General features: G+C 35.7%; 1 protein-coding gene across 5 annotated transcripts in view; it reads right to left on the bottom strand.

Annotated features, from left to right (window-relative positions):
• Positions 1-5,712: 5,712 nt before the first annotated feature.
• LOC128018487 (pre-B-cell leukemia transcription factor 3-like) overlaps positions 5,713-17,113 on the bottom strand; it is an 80,363-nt gene continuing 68,962 nt past the window's right edge. For 2 of the 5 annotated variants that reach the window (XM_052604023.1, XM_052604025.1), the window contains 5 exons: positions 14,853-15,018; positions 14,215-14,292; positions 13,682-13,794; positions 12,625-12,714; positions 5,713-7,436 (listed from right to left, as the gene is read on the bottom strand). In XM_052604023.1, coding sequence (XP_052459983.1) covers positions 7,344-7,436; positions 12,625-12,714; positions 13,682-13,794; positions 14,215-14,292; positions 14,853-15,018 — 540 coding nt within the window. In that variant the 3' untranslated portion in view covers positions 5,713-7,343. The remainder of the gene's footprint in view (positions 7,437-12,624; positions 12,715-13,681; positions 13,795-14,214; positions 14,293-14,852; positions 15,019-17,113) is intronic. The other 3 variants (XM_052604026.1, XM_052604027.1, XM_052604028.1) reach the window with 2 other exon arrangements.

The raw sequence follows: 17,113 nt of genomic DNA, 5'->3' as shown, positions 1-17,113 counted from the left end.
CCCCACAAACCCCAGCTATCGCCCTGCCTCCCTCACATGTCTTCTGCGGCCTTATAGCATGTTCAGTAATATAGCTCAAGGCTGAAGGTGAGAGATACTGGATGTATTGTTGTTGAAGGGTTTTGTTGAAAATGTTGTGTTTAGAGAAGGGAGGACTGTGACATGTGATAATTAGTCCAGCTATTTGCACAAGTGTGAAGAAAACACCATGTGGTGGTTTCAGAGCTTAAAGGTTTTAATTGCATGGGCATTAACAAATGTTTCGGAACTATTTGTCTTGCAATCTTTATTTTTATGCAATGAATGGCAAAAAAAAAAAAAAAAAAATCAGCTGAATCTTTATTTATCAACAACGTAACCAAGGCCAGAGGAATGTGTTTCACACTATGTCGGCATTGAATTATACCTTTTTAGAAACAAGTAAAAAATATTATGCTGTCATTTACATCATTTTCACTTTGACATTTTACAATTTGAACTATTTCCATGTAATTGCTATGAATGGGGATAGAAGCTTTGCACACACCACCCCAAGCATGGTCATATTAGACATTCCACCATGACAGAAACTCAGGGATCATAACCTATCCTTCTTATCCACCTGCCCGGATGTCCTCCATCACATTAATCAAACAGTGACATCCTACAACTGTGAGCAAAGTGTGAATTGAACCACAGCGGCAAACTTCAGAGCTCAGTCGAACTCCCAACCCCAAAGTATACTTAATTTGACAAAGTATCTGTAATAAATCACACACTCATTCTAAAATAACCACTCCATTTATATTCAGATATTAAAGGGCTGGACATTCTCCTTTTAAATGTAGAGTTCACTTTGGTTGGAGAATAAGAGAGACCACGGTAATGACTTCCAGATAGCTGTACTCTCCGAGAGGGCCATACATCATACTTTAACAAGTACCAATCAACACATCTCCACTCTGTTCGCCCTCCCCCTTCTTTATTCTGCTGGGTAAATTGTGGAAAATTGTGCATGGAATACTTACGTGAGGGCATGTGGGAAGTCTGACTGGTGTGTGTGTGATATTGCTGTTGAAATTTTTTATAATGTCAATGAAATCTTATGAGAGGAGAATCTGCATTTGTCCGATATTCGCTCGATCTGCCGAGACTTGAATATCAGAGGGCTGACCATTTGAAAAAAAGAAGAAGAAAAATAAACCACTGACTGATTAAATATGTGTGGGTTTGTGAAAGAGAGAGAAGCAAATGAGAAAAAATGGCATTAGTGGAGTAAGTGAAATATTAAAGCCCTCTAATGAAAAATAGGAGGTTTGCTTTTTCTTTTTTACACTTGCAAATGTATTTATTAATTCATAGTTTTAAATCACAACCATTTCATTTCTAGCTGAAGAGCATTAAGCAAAAAAGGATGGTTTAAAATTTTAATGAATAAACAATGTCCTTTCGCTGAAATGTTACATGGGTCTTTGAACAATGCACCAGCATGCAATTAATCAATACGAGGAGAAAATTACATTTCATATTTAACAGAATATGAACTCTAGCTTAATAAATGATATCTTCTTTTAATTTCATTGGCGTCAGCTCAGATGTAGCAGATTGCTAATAAAATTCTGGATTTCCATATTTAATGATGCATGCTTTTCGTGCAAAATGTTACAGGGGGAAAATGTTGTTTTTAATGAACCTTAGAGACAATCCTAATAGACATTGTTTTTAACAAATGTTACTTCCCTTACATTAAAGGTCTCTTAGTTGATTTCTCTGCTGATTTAAACACATTTAGCCAGTTATGGAGGACCAGACGATTATGATGTTCTTCTGCATTACCCATTATTCAGAATAGCACAAAGTTAAATAAATAAAAAAAGGCTATTGAGAGCTGATTTTCCCTCTCCTTGCTTGGGTTAAAAGGCACAGTTCATTTTGGAGGAGTCTGCAGCGAAAATGGGAATAAATGGATGTCAATTTCCATTTTAAATTGGTAGCCAATGACCCATGGAGGAAGCCCTTTCCACCACAGACAGACAGAATAACTCGAATTATAAGCGCCTGACATTTCAGTTAATTGCTGCAAGTGTGGCCGGCTTCTGCAGTCACCTCCGAACCAGGTTCAATTAAGTCTTCACCTTTGCAGCCGAGTATTTGGAAGAGAGACGGAAGATGGTTAGGAAGATAGATGCACAGACAGTGCATATTGGATACTGACAACTCGGGTTTCTTACAAAATGAAGTCTCACATTCAGTTGTCATGAAGTGTGAATCTTGGCTGAATCTGGGCAGGAACAAAAACTGATGTCTTTGACTTGGCAGCCTTTTTAATAACATCTTAACTTTTTTGACAGCATATTTCAGACAGGACAACTTTCATCACGGTTCTCAAAATTGCAACAAGGGTGAAGATAAACACTCTCCGTAAGTGGCACTGTAATGTTTCCCTGGTTCAGACTGCATTAATGCAAAATTTACTTTGTATAACATGAGTATTAATATGTATTTCATAAGTAGTACTTTGTAAAATACTCCGTATTCCATGAATATCACTGAGCCTCTAAATCAGTGGGTTTTTGTTGTGTCTGATAAACATTCTGATGAAAACTACATTGCTTGACGGAAGAATGATTTTTTTATCAAAAATAATTTACATTTTTGTTCCTGTTTGTTTATTTTATGAAACCTTGTCATGTACTGTACATGTAGTAAACATTTCATAAAAGCAATAAGCCCTGTGAAGCTGTGGTTTACAGTGATTTTAGAACGGCTAAGGGCAATAGATCCATTGAATTTCCAATGAACTAAATGAAGTCTCACCAATACATATATATATTTTTTCTAGTTCAAGAAGTCATTTCACTAAAATATACTACACAGTAGGAGAGAAATGATTAACACAATTTCCATTCTAGATTTAGAGTCACAATGTTTGTTATAAAGTCACATCATAAATTATGAATCCAAAAGTACACAACAAATTAGAAATTTCAAAATATGAATTTAAAGATTGGATTTGGAATTGGAATTCATGATTACTTTTTATTTTTTGTCTTTTAAGGCAGAAAAAGACTTTCATAACAATTAGCTTTCAGTCAGTTCCTTGAAATGAGTGCAAAAAGACACACAACCCCTCTCTTAGCAGTCAAACCCCTCTCAGTGCCCACATTACATTAATAAACAAAAACAATATTGCAACAAATGAGGCTTTTGAAGTCTCACATTGGCAGCTAAATCATTCTAGTAGGATCAGAGGGGGAATTGTTTAAATTGGCTTTCATTATTCAAGGTCTGTATATGATTTGCGCTGCCCCTTTAATTACTAGGGGCACTGACCACCGGGAGCAGTTGACTGAGGCAATGCTAAATAGGTTTACCTGCAACATGATCTGAAGGTCAAACTGTTTATCGCTGTTCCTCTGTCTCGGCCATCCAAGTAAAAAACAAACAAAAAAAGGAAACAAAAAAGACAACAATAAAGAAAGATGATGATGTCTTGAATCTGGGACTGATATTTTGCAGATGGTTTGGCAAGCTATTGAAACGTACATAGAAGATCAGAAAAAAAAATTATGGTAATTTAGGTGGTAAAATGATCAAAAAGAGGATGCAATTTCTCCTGGCATAATGATTAGTCCCATGTCTTCCAGGCATTAGACATCTAATACATTCTTCCCTCTCAACCATTAGTTCTTTCTCTGCTTGCAAAGTCAATCAGGTCATTAGTCAGAAAAGAAAGTGCTATGAAACTCCTGGTGCATATACTAGCTGGTCTAAGAAAGCACTACTTTTGGTTAAAAGTGACACTTTAACTGTAGTGCATGACCTTACCTAGAGCTTGGTAATGGTCTTATCTTTTGTCAGCTAATACTAGGATTTGTCTGGGCAAAGTCAGTATATGCAGTGCACAATTTGCTCTATTATCTGGCATGCATGTTTTATCGTTGCATTTTATTATAGCAATTTTACTCCATTTAGTTCTAAACCAATCCAGACTCTCAGGGCTGAATTTTCTCAACACTTTCTCTACTTTAGTGTGCAGTTACAGTAGGTTACTTGCTAACCACCCACAATTTAGTTTGACACACACCATACAGAATTTTTTTTTTTCAATTGTCGTTCAAAGTAATTATACTATGGCAATCAGTGTTACTGTTTAAGATTAGTTAAACATGTTTTACATTGTTAAAGGTGGGTATGGCATTCATTCTTCTATTTTAGTCTGGAATAAAAACACCAAAACACAAGCAAATCCAGTCTATCAGTCCAATTAATTTTGAATGGTAACTCAACAGGTATGAAATAAGTGAAAAACCTTTCAGAAGAGGAGCACTATAGACTTACTGTAGTATGAAAAGATTTTTATTATTCAAATTGCACACTTGGAAAGAAAAAAATATATTGCAGCAGGTTCGATATAATTCACGTTAATATAATTAATGAGATGATTAATTGTTTTAATCAACTGACAGCCTTAAAATGCCATAATAATCTTTATTCTCATGCGTTCTCAATTTACGAATCATTAGCCACTATAAGTAAATAACTTGAAGAAGAACAGCAATATATGATTATGATTATAAATTAAAAACATGTTAACAGATACCAGCTTAAAATAACTAGAAGTTATTGTAGAAGTTATCACTGGAAGTGTTGCATAGTCAAGAAAAAATTATCCTTTAGACATAAAATGGTTTACCCATCTACAAAAATGTTGTTTAGAATAGATGTTCATGCATTTTTTCTATTGATTGTTGTTAGCAGAATTGTACAGTTCATTGGCTGCATAAACTATAAAATGCATACCAACTTCTAGGCCTCAGCACTATCACACTGAACTCTTGCTATTATTTATTATTTTTAAATTGTTGTGCATATGTTCCATTTCTGAGAATTTCTCCTTGTGTTTTGAATAGAGCTTGCCTTTATCAGTTCTCTACAGCGCCAGACTCTTATAAGAAGCTTAAGCTGGACTCATTGTCTAAAGATCACATCATGTTTATTTATGAAAACAAAAACTAAAAAATAAAACTAAAAATAAAACAGAATCAGGGATTTAGGCGAATTCACAAACAGGCCAATTAAAGAAAGCTATTAATTTAGCTGCATTTGTCAAAGGGCTCGGGCAACAATTAGTGCTATTAATGCAATCTTGTCACACGTCGCCATGCCACATGGAGTAGCTTCTCACAAGCTGTTCCATGGATCCCTATCAAACCAAATAATTCATTTGGCCCCAGCAGCCCTCACTACGCTAAAATCCCTCTCTTTCTCTTTGACAGAGAACAAGCCTGCGGGGAAAACCATGCGTTCTATGAGGGGACTGTCAATTCTTCTTAGAGGCTCTGTCATGCGCATGTGTGGTTTGCATAGACGTGTACTAATGCATTTAAGATATTGGCGTATGATTGTCTAAGTAATGTGACACAAGCACTTATGCGTTAGCAAAATAGGGTGTTGTGTTTAGTTCGGCGTGTGTGCTTGATTTGATACATGCACGCTGGAGGAGAATAAATCTCTCACTTTGTTGAAATTGGCATGAAGAGGTATTCATGCAAAAGAACAAGACTCTGGATACACATGTATATGCATATAGCAGTTGTTCTCATAATAATACAACTATGCCTTTGCTAAAACTAATTAAATGTCATGTTTAATCCATTTACATTCATTAAAAAATATTTTTATTAGTATTATAATATCCTCAAGTGTACCTAAGGCAATATCAAAACAGACTGTCAATGAAAGGAAAACATTTTATTCATCGAAATTACACATAACTACCACAAGGAAGACTTTTCAGTCCAGGGTGTAGTCTGGTTAGAAAGAAAAACGAAACATCTTTAATACATTAGAACCACTGCCACAAATAAATTTTGTATGACTGTTTTTTTTTTTTTTTCAGTTTCAGAATCACATACGATACAAAAAAAAAAAAAAAAAGAGAAGGAAAGTTAGAACCCTGTCATACAGGGTTTTGTAATGTACAATTCTGAATACTGAAACCTCTATACATTACAGGTTTTCTTTCTTTCTTCTTTTTTCATCATGGGTTTTTGTTTATAATTTTTTTTATGTCTTTTTTGCATGAATTAGTAACAAGATGAGCAACATTCAAAATGTTCTTCAGTATTTACAACAGTTTAACTGTTTGCTGTTAATTTTATGATCGTATTTCCCCCTCCCTGTTCCAGCACAAAATTCCCCTCCACCAGCCACTGTACTCGCCATACTCTCTGTTTTATTCATATTATTAATATTGTTTTTTTTTCCTTTTTAAAAGTTGCAGCAAAGCAACTAAGTTTTCTTAGAAGGTTAAAATATACATTAGATTACATAAAGCGCAAGAGAGAGTCAGAGAGAGCAAATTTCATACAAGATGGAACCAAATCTAACAAAAGTATAAAATGTATTTTAAAAAGACACAAAAAAGAATGACAGACAGTAAAAGACAAAAACGGTGGTGTTGGTGATTTTTGTTGAGAGGTAGTCAGTGAGAGCGCTATAAGCTAAAGAAATGTTTTAAATCTATTGGTTTTCTATGTTTTTCAATGAGGTAATAAAGCGGAGTATTTATTTGTGAGATGTATGAATACTCTCAAACTATGTCATATGCAAGAAAGTTTTTGAATGGAAAATTGCCAGAAGAGCGTCCAACAAGATGACCCATATTTCCTTTTCCCATTTTCTACACTTACCTTCAATAATTGTAGTGGACTGAATATTGATTACGTTTTGTGTGTTTTTTTTTTTTTTTTTTAAAGACATTAATTGCCAGGTATTTCAAAAAATCACCCCCCAAAATGGAGTGGATTGCCTGCTATAGGTGGTCTTGTTTTAGTCATTGCTAGGTGAGATATTAATAAAACTAAAACAATATCAGCAATTAATCCCCCAAGCTGCCTTCTGTAGCATTTAGCCCTGTTAAATGCATCGGTTAGCATCATATGAATATACTTTGCAAGTACAGTACCAGATGTATTCCTAAAGCTTTGCTGACAGTTAGTTAGCACAATGGAGAGGGTTATGACCAGTAATAAACTCAAGAAAAAAGAAAAAAAAAAAAAACACTAATTTTTAAACATACATTTTGAGTTTGCACACTTCAAATGATAAAAGAAACAAAACATAATTGTTTAATATGATCGGAGGAGAGATTGTTAGTAAAAACTGCAGTGGACTGATGTTACGGCTAGGAAATATCCAGCTTCCAAAACGCTGTGGAAGGGTACTGTGGATGATTCCATGATGATGTTTCTGGATGAGCGTTAAGAGTTTATTCTGTGTCTCTGATTGGTCAGTCTGTGGATTTGTAATTCTGTGATTGGTTGTCCACAGCTTGGGAAGGATCCATGTCAATGAGGAGATCAGTTCGAGGTATCAGAGTGCACACTACCAGCGCCTTCTGCAGGGGAGATCACAGAGGATGGAGTCGTAGCAGCCTGCCATCCCCCATTACCCTGAAAACACAGCAGGAAAAAAAAATGTAAGAAGTTTTCAGTGGAAAAAAAGAAATACACTTGTATATATACAAACACTGGTGGGCAAACATTTTGAATAATTAAGTTTTTATTTTTTATTATTATGATGTTGTTGTTTTTTTTGAGAGAGAGAGAGAGAGAGAGAGAAAGAGAGAGAGAGAGAGAGAGAGAGAGAGAGAAAGAGTGATAAGTCTCTCATGCTCTTTATTTTGAGTTTATGCGCCATAATTCAATGAATGTTGAAAACACTTTTTGGTGCTTAACATTTTTATGGAAACTAAATAATAATAATAATAATAATTACAGTAAAGACACGTATAATGTTACAGAGAATCATAAAAAAGTTAAATAAATACATAAATAAATATTTAACTGATACTTAATTAACTTTGTACTCAAAGAGTCCTGAAAAAAAAAAAAAAAAAAAAAAAAAATATATATATATATATATATAAAGCACCAAAAACCTTTCAATATTAATATTATGAATAGTATTATTAATAACTGAGCACCAATAATTACTAAGCTTCACATCAGCATAATATATTAATCGCAGGAATACATTGCATATTTGTTAATAATAATAATAATAATAATAATAATAATAATAATAATAATAATAATAATAATCATAATATTTATTAATATTATCAGATTAATATTTATCTGTTCATATTTAATATAGCATTAAAGAATTTTGCTATGTAAAATAATACAGATAATCTTTCTTAGTTTTCAAAAAATCACAGAAGCATGTGTGGCAGGAAGTACAGGTGTTTATTTGTCTGCTTGCACATGCTTAAGTGTGTGCCCTAATTCTGGTGTGTACATGGGAGTGAAGCTTGCATGGATGTGCATATTAATGCATTAAGAAATTAATAAGAGAGAGTGTCTCCTCTGATCTACTGTCTGACATGCCGATGGACATCTTGCCATGCTAAACCCACATCGGCTTGCCACGCTAAACCTCCCACTCTCGGTCCCTGCTTCCCTCGCGCTCAGAAAACAAATTCGCATAAACGTTGTGGCCAATGGGAACGATTGCTGAAATCAATGTCTAATCAGATTTCAGCGGTGGGCCGACAGCTTGTCGCTCCATATTTTGATGTCAGTCAAGGGGAGGAAGGCCGGGGAGTCGGAAAGCTGGAAGGATGCTGATTGGAAGTGACGGTGCAGGCCTTTCCTCCACCCTGACGCATGAGCGCTCCCGGCACTCATTGGAGAATAGCTTTAGCTGGATATCTTTCCTCATTCAATCCCCCACCATAGTTTACTGCTCACTCTTCATATCACCACAACGAATGGTTAAGGGTCATGAACCACAAAAAAAAAAAAAAAACTTATTAATTATTTAAAACATATTGGGTATCAAAAGAATAGCATTCAATCAAACACTGCAATATTTAATTTGAAATTATATATTTTTTTAGAAGTTTGTCAAATTAGGCATGTGCCAGCCTGAGGAAATACCCTCGTTCTCAAAAGCCACAAACAAAATGTGGTGGATCACTGGCTCAATAATTAGTCAAATAAAATAAATACAAAATAAATATGGTGAATTATTGCTTAACATAATAAAGTAATAATAATAATAAACAGTCAATCATTTGCATCAATCAATCAGTGAATAAATAAATAAATGTCTAATCAGATTTCAATAAATAATGAAAATAGTTAATCACTGGCTTCATAAACAAACTAACGATTTTAATATAATAAATTAATATAATAATAATAATAATAATAATAATAATAATAATAATAGTAATAATAATAATAATGAATACTGTAAATCATTGGCTTAAATAATAATAATAATAATAATAATAATAATAATAATAATAATAATAATAATAATAATAATAATATGTTTAATGGCATTTGTGACCCTGGGCCACAAAACCAGTCTTCAGTGTCAATAAAAAAATTAAATAAATAAAAAGCGAGATTTATATATAAATAAGCTTTCCACTGATATATAGTTTGTTAGGATAGAACAATATTTGGCCGAGATATAACTATTTGAATATCCGGAATCTGAGGGTGCAAAAACATCTAAAGAATGAGGAAAAACGCCTTTAAAGTTGTCCAAATGAGTTCTTAGCAATGCATATTTCTAATAAAAAAATGAAGTTTTTATATATTTACAGTACGAACTTTGCTAAATATCTTAATGGAACCTGATCTTACCCTAATGATTTTTCACATAAAAGAAAAATCAATAATTTTGACCCATACATTGTATTTTTTGTTATTGCTACAAATATACCCCAGCGACTTAAGATGGTCCAGGGTCACATTTTAGTACAAACTTTGTTTGTACAATCAATGGAATTGATTGAATTTCATGGAATTGTCACTTCATGTAAAATCTGGATCCTGAAGCAAAACTAGTTGAGAAGTACTGCCATATGCTGATTTGCTAATGAGATGTTTGGTTATCAAAACAATCTGTCTATGTTTTATACAAAATCATGGGGAGATGTTTGTGCCTGTGCATATGTGTGTGTGAAAAGGGACTGTTCAGTGGGGGAATTAGAATTTTGCTGATTTAGAGTTCCTGGAACACGTCAATAAATAGACTGAGCTAGTCTCTTCCAGCTACAATGTCTGGACTGATGCTGAAACTCGAGCATTATGAGGAAGTCTGCTGTACCCTGATGACATAGATCACTCTCATTCAGCCTGACACACCCACCCACACACACACACTTGTTGTAATGATAGAGTGAGTTCTGACTTGAGCAGTGGACCAGAGTGAGAGAGTGTGAAAGTGTGGCGTTTGAGCCTGCGAGAGACTGACACTTCATCTGCACAGCTACAGGCCACAAAGGCTTCCAAACACACACACACACACACACACCAGTCTCAGCATTAGCCACACGTTTGGGCCCCACTGCTGTGAAAAAAACGGCATACGTTTTGACTTCTGACATTTATTGTTGTGTGCTTTGTGAGAGTTAATTCATGCAAATGGAGCTCTAACAGTCATCAGAAAGTACACATATGACAGCTCTGCTCTATTAATTACCTCACTGCAAATTATTCCTCCATCAGATTGCATCTGTTTCCCAATAGAAAGTGATTTGTTTTGCTTTTGGAAAGCTCATTTGTCTTTTTTGATAATGTACAAGGACCATTTGGAGTGATAAATAAGCTGTTTTGTATCATGGATATGTAATAATCTTCAAAACACATTTTACTGGATTATTTTATAATATTGCAAATGCAGAAAATGATCAATTGTCTTTCATAAACTACAATTACATGTTCCTATTTTATCAGCTCATCACCAGAGTCATTCAGCCCTTTTTTTATTTTTTAGATAAGGTTAATACATCTAAGTTTATAATTATAAACAATTCTCTGACAAACAAGGTAACAGTTATAAGATCTAAACCTGTGTTTAGCTTAAGGAAGATATACAGTATGTCTGTTTTTACCCCCCCCCCCCACACCCCATCAAATAAATAAATCTTTACTATGATGGTTTCAGATTATGCAGTGTATGACTGAAAAAAATAATAATATCAAACCTCATCAAGGAAGATAAAATTCATGCCTACAGATGGCTGCAGGCAATCATACTTTCATATTTCATAAAGTTGATAAGGATATTGCAAATTCTTTGAAGCATTGCAAAACAGGCAAACAGAGGCACTATGTGCTAGTAAGTCTTTTCATTTTATAGGTTACTGTAATAGGAACTGTTTACAAAGGCAACAAACTGACTTAATATATTTATGAATCTCATTTTCCTCACACCACTCCCAAAGACTTGAGCTGCTTGAACTTTTACTGAGCAAAGCATTTATTCCCTCTTAAAAAAAAAAAAAAAAAAAAAAAAAAAGTAACATTTTCCACTAAGCATATTATAGGATAGATACTCCTGTCATCTTCTGAATCATCACTCTGTTTGTCGTGGAGTTTGGATTTATGGTGGTTTCTTGCTGTCTGACTCAGGTCCTTCTGATTTATGTTCTAATAACTGTATTTGCACTTTGCAGATTTTCACAACATCATTTCTTAGTAAATGCCAACCAAAAATTTTGGTGTTTATGTGCCTATGGCATATCATTTAGTTAAATAAAACACATTCTTAACAAAAAAAATAAATAAAATAAATAATTTTATTCAACAAGAACCCATTAAATTGATCAAAAGTGTGAGAATGTCTAAATATGTAGTTTTTTTAACTGTATATCTGTCAGAGAACCCTGAAAAAATGTCATGGTTTATACTATATTATAATCTATAACATTTTGTCTATCATCACTCAAAATATATTGGCAGAATTCCCTTGTTTAGTGCAGAATAATTGCAATTTATTGCAACAAGTAGAAAAGACTGTCTTTCTCTCATGTTAAGAACAGGCTGCGGGGGTGTTTTCTCTTTACACCACAAAAACAGTTAACCTATCAAAATAAATCATCTAACATATATAATAAAGGTGTATCAATGCACATTTCCCACCAGTCCTGTGTAAACTACGTCACGCCAAGTTTAATTTATTTAGTTTTTAATATCGTGAGATGTTGGAGCGCAAGAAAACAACGGAGTCTGAAGCTGCTCACTTAGACGATCTTGCTCGTCTCAGTCTGCTCAATCGTGGTGATATCAGTGCCCTAAAATATGTTATAATGGACTCTTTCTCATCCAGAGATGAAGGATCGGATGAAGAGGAGGAGTCCGATGACAGTCTGTTATATGCACACGTGTGCTGCGTTCGCTTTTCAAACTGCAGGTTAAACTACTTGTGCTATCCATACATACAAGTGGTGATCAAAAGTTCAGAGACTACGCCCATCATGATAAACAATGGAAAACTTCTTCAGGGTAACGTTAGTCTGTTTGTGTAATGATGCAGAATAGTTTTGGAAAGGGCTTTAACTCAGCTTTCATATGGTATCAAAACCTAAAAAGGTAAATTTCACCATGTGTTGGGTTTCCCTAGATCGCATCACATATTTCACGATATGACTATATTTTGATCAAATGAATTCGCCTCAGTGAGCAGAATAGACTTATATATAGACAGAATAGAGTATATAACGATTTTCATTCAAAAAGGCTTATAGGGTTATAGACTAGACTTATAGACTCTCTATAATGTTAGGATGGGTGTAGTATGTTTATTATTGCTTATTTCTGTGGCACTTGTACTTACATTCAAGCTATGTGGACTATACATGAGATTCCCCCCCAGGGCATCATTGTATCCTGCCGTCTGACTGATAACATGGCGCAGGGTATCCACCTGCAGAGGACACAACAGGAAGTCAAACTTGTCAACATTCTGCATTACAGAAACACACACAAAGATCAATGCAGTGATGTATGGTGACAACAGACAAAGGTAATGGTGTTTATAAAAACATCTGATGGCTTTGCGGTTTACTAAATTAATCATACTAAAACGGAATATGCAGCTGAATGAAGTTAGGCATACATATAGTATGTGGTGTAATGCAATATTTAGGATAATATATGCGTTTTCCCTCTCTATTGCTTTCTGACAATGATAACTCTAATACCAGGCTCTAAACAAAAAAAACATAGAAATAAGGAATGGAATAGTTTTCATTTGGAATTTACTACAAAGCACAATAATATTCACACATGACAACAGATGGAGGAGATTACGGTATCTAAGAACACATTATCAGCAAATGAGCAGATATTGAGAATCTGAGAAGTGTTCAGTACACATTAACTCTTTGTCTCTCTCCTTCAAATGGTGTCTTTTAACATGAGAATGAAATGAGCTTATGTGAACATGGAAAATTGGGATTATCATGATGAAAAGGGGACAGAAAATGATATAGAGGTTTGGAGGAAAGAACAGTACCATACAACCAATACCAACCCAAGAGCTTAAGTCAGAGCCAAATGCATTCACAACATCAACTACAAAACGGGGTCTGCTCCAGGATCAACATACTAACATAATACTGTAAATAATGAGTCTCTAGTCAGACAAGCCTCGTATGGGTGGTGATTTGTTAATTTAGTTGGGGGTCCATTTAGGAAATGTGAATGAATCATCCATGTCCAGACTATAGTAATCATTAATCTTCCATGACTATAGTTCAACTAATTGTTGAGGGGGTAATTGAATCTTTCTATATGTTGAGGGGGAGGGAGTAGAGTTTTTAATGTGGATGGTAGGCTAGCTGACAGGTCTGCTCTGGTTCACAGCCCCAGTTCCTGTGCATAGCGCCTACCTGTGAGTGCACATTGGCTCCGACTTGTGCCCCTTGGTAAGAATCCCCATTCAGATTCTGCATGCTCATGAACAAGTCCCCCGAGTTTGGGAGGTTAAAAGAACCTGACGAACCTAGAAAGGAAAGATGTAAGGAGCTGAATAACTAGAGGATGAGAAAGTGAAATAGAGGCTATCACAGACTCACACATGTGTGAGGACATACGCGCACCACACGCCACACTAAGAAGAGATGCTTGGAAAGCGAACAACAGAAAGGAGAGCAAATTAAAAAAAAGGAAGAAATGAAAGGATAGGGATGGGGGTGACGGCTAGGTTGCATTACATCTCTAGAAGGGCACGTGGGGGTCACCAAAAATGCCAAAACCAAGGGGAGAAATCACCACAAAAAAAAGGACAAAGATGGTATATGGAGTTGGAAGTCTAAGTTTTCCATAGGGGTTCACACCTATTCCTACTTTATTGGACTAGTTCATAAAGGGAATTATATGCTAATGACAAGGACAATAAGAAGCTTATGGAAAATTCCAGTACCAGTGAACATGTTGGTTAATAGAGTGTTTTTGTTCTCTGCAGAGTCCAGCTGAAATTCTTCATCTTTCATCTGGAATCCTGGGTGCAAGAAAAAGGGGACCCCTTAAAAAATTGCTTACCCACAACTCCTCAGGGTCTAAGCCATGTCTTTATCACAGTCAAATCTTCTGCTTATTATGTCGGAAGAGCGTCAATTTAAGGTCGAAAATTCATCAATTATTCATAATTATTTCATACTACACATTTCTTCAAGAGTGTAACATGCTCTGAACAAGAGATTTCCATCAATTCACAGCAGCTTAACATGTTCACATATTTATGGATAGGAAGGCAGGACAGTGGGTGAGGATTATATCTTTTACCCATACAACAACCAAAACCCTCCCACCCCTCAAATCTAGAAACATATTCAGCATGTGCAACCCGCTCACACAGTTTCTGCTTGACTCTGTTCATCTCGTTCAGCATGTATAGCCTCAGAGGCAGGATAGTGAGGCTCATCCCCCAGTCTGGGACCTCTCACTGTCACGGCAGCCAACCGGCATGCCAGAGGGAGCAGAGGTTCAGAAGGGACCAAGCTGGGATAGGGGATGGCTGGTTGGTTTTGGGGGGCTCGTCCGGGATCAGTGCAAGCTTACCGGAGTTGGGTGTGGTGGGTGAGTTGGTCTGACTATTCTGTACGGCGGCAGCTACTGCGTGCGCTGCAGTCACGGCTGTCTTAGCGGCATACAGGTTGGCCTCCTCCTGGAACTTGCCAATGTTTTTTTTGTAGCGGATCCTCTTGTTGCCGAACCAGTTGGATACCTGAGCGAGAGATGGAAAGAAAAGGAAAGAGAGGAAAAAAAGAGGAGGGGGTGTCAGACGTCAATGCAGACAAGGCACTGTGCACTGAGCAGAGTGATTGTTTCAAGATGTCATGTTTAGGTCCATCAAGTCCACAGTCCCCAGCCTCCCACAATAATATCCGCTGGGCATGCAGACTAATTAAGCGATTATCAGACAGGGCTTGTGCGTTATTGTGGATGGAGGCATGACATGCTCCCTGTTTGTCTCTAGACAAAACCAACACACAAGGGGCTGCTCTTCTTGTGTCAAAATTTTATCAGTGTTGTGCTTATGGGATCAAGTAGCTAGTGCCAAATGTGAAGGTTGTATATTTCCCTGTAAGGCTAACAGAGATCTTGCTAAAAAATTGTGTTTTGGTCCCTGGCCCTGTTTAAAAATGGACACATTCTAAAAAACAGTTTTAACATAACACTATCTTTAGATTTGAATTTCACTACCTACCTTTAAAAGTTACATGGATGTTTTATAATATAAATAATGTTCTTTTCACTTTTGTGTTCCTGCCTTAAGACAAATAATAAACATAATAACCACAACTCAGATAGTACACCTAAAAGCAGTCGCACCGCCTTAACACAATACATTAATAATTAAAAATAATGCCAGGAACTAAAAACAGCAGCCAGGAAAAAAATAAGATCTGGGTCACATGGGGGGTGGTAGATGTGCAAATGATAGCACTGCATAATTGTGGAATAATAAAGAGATTAAGGGTTGTTTCTTAATAGCCCTATAAATTACAGTGGCCTGTCGCCGTGGCGATCTCTCCTGCCGTATTCCGGATCTAGCTGGACTGGAGGACCAGAGAGCCTCAGCCCCTTAATGATGCTTTATTTAATTTCCACCTCTCTGCTTCCATTTTAATATCTCCAGCAGCCCGAACCACACTACGCTACAGCGGCTGAATTTACATGACATCAGATCATTTCTACCCCCACCTTGCCTATGCGCTTCTAAATCTTTAATATCTAGGCAATTAAAATTAATGACCATTCAGCTGAAGCCACCACCGTTGGCAGGCTTTTGCCTTAACATCAATTGTTTGATGGGTTTACCTAGAGGTTAAACTAACAAGCAAGGTTTAATTGGAAGCAATGAAAGCACTAGCCGTCATCCTTTTTACTTAACCTGCTTATGAAGCAGTTTAAGGCCATAGAAAAGAGACACACATAGCTAACCTCCCTCTAAAGATTAAATACTTTAAACTTAGCTGTTCCTATCCCTAATTTTCATATATTAACGAAACAAAAACTTTCTTTTAAACAAATATCATAAATGTTTGAATATTATATAATTCTAATAAGTATTCTGGGGTTTACACCTGTACTAACACACACACACACACAGACGCATGCAAATATATATATATATATATATATATATATATATATATATATATATATATATATATATATATATATATATATATTATATATATATATATATATATATATATATATATATATATATATATATTAGGGTTTTCTAAACTCATCTTAAATTTTGGGGTACAGGGCCCCATTCTGTGATATATTTCATGTTTTATCATTTTGTTGTATTGTCATATGACAAACTAAATGACTTCCTGCATGTTGGTTACACCCTACATCAATTTAAGTTGATAAAGTTAAGTTAAATTCTAATATTTTAAAACAAATCTATCTCATGCATTCGGGTTATATATTTATGTGAGAACAGACTAGAGACCCATTAGAGTTCTATGCTGGAACCCAACACCTGGTTTGTTTGATTTAAACCAATGGAGAGGAACCTCTGTGTGGGTGTAGTAAATAATTCACCACTACTCCCTCCCCAAGCTTGGGTCAATACGCTGCTAGTGTCACTGAAATGGGATGGATGATCTTACCAGGTCTCAATACCTCCCGATTTATACTGCTTCTCTTGCTGAGAGTGGAGCTTAAATGAAGACTCAGACTTCTGGCTTCATCACACACACACAATCCCTGTCATGGGCGGTTGCAGTGGCCAGGGCTGCTGATATTATCAATAATGAAGTGGTCTGCATTAATAGTTAACACATTAACCTGAGGCA

The sequence above is a fragment of the Carassius gibelio genome, chromosome A8 (assembly GCF_023724105.1).
Source record: "Carassius gibelio isolate Cgi1373 ecotype wild population from Czech Republic chromosome A8, carGib1.2-hapl.c, whole genome shotgun sequence".
In the NCBI taxonomy this organism is placed as follows: Eukaryota; Metazoa; Chordata; class Actinopteri; order Cypriniformes; family Cyprinidae; genus Carassius; species Carassius gibelio.
Note: the sequence above shows the minus strand (reverse complement) of the source record. Positions and strands in the feature narration are given on the sequence as shown.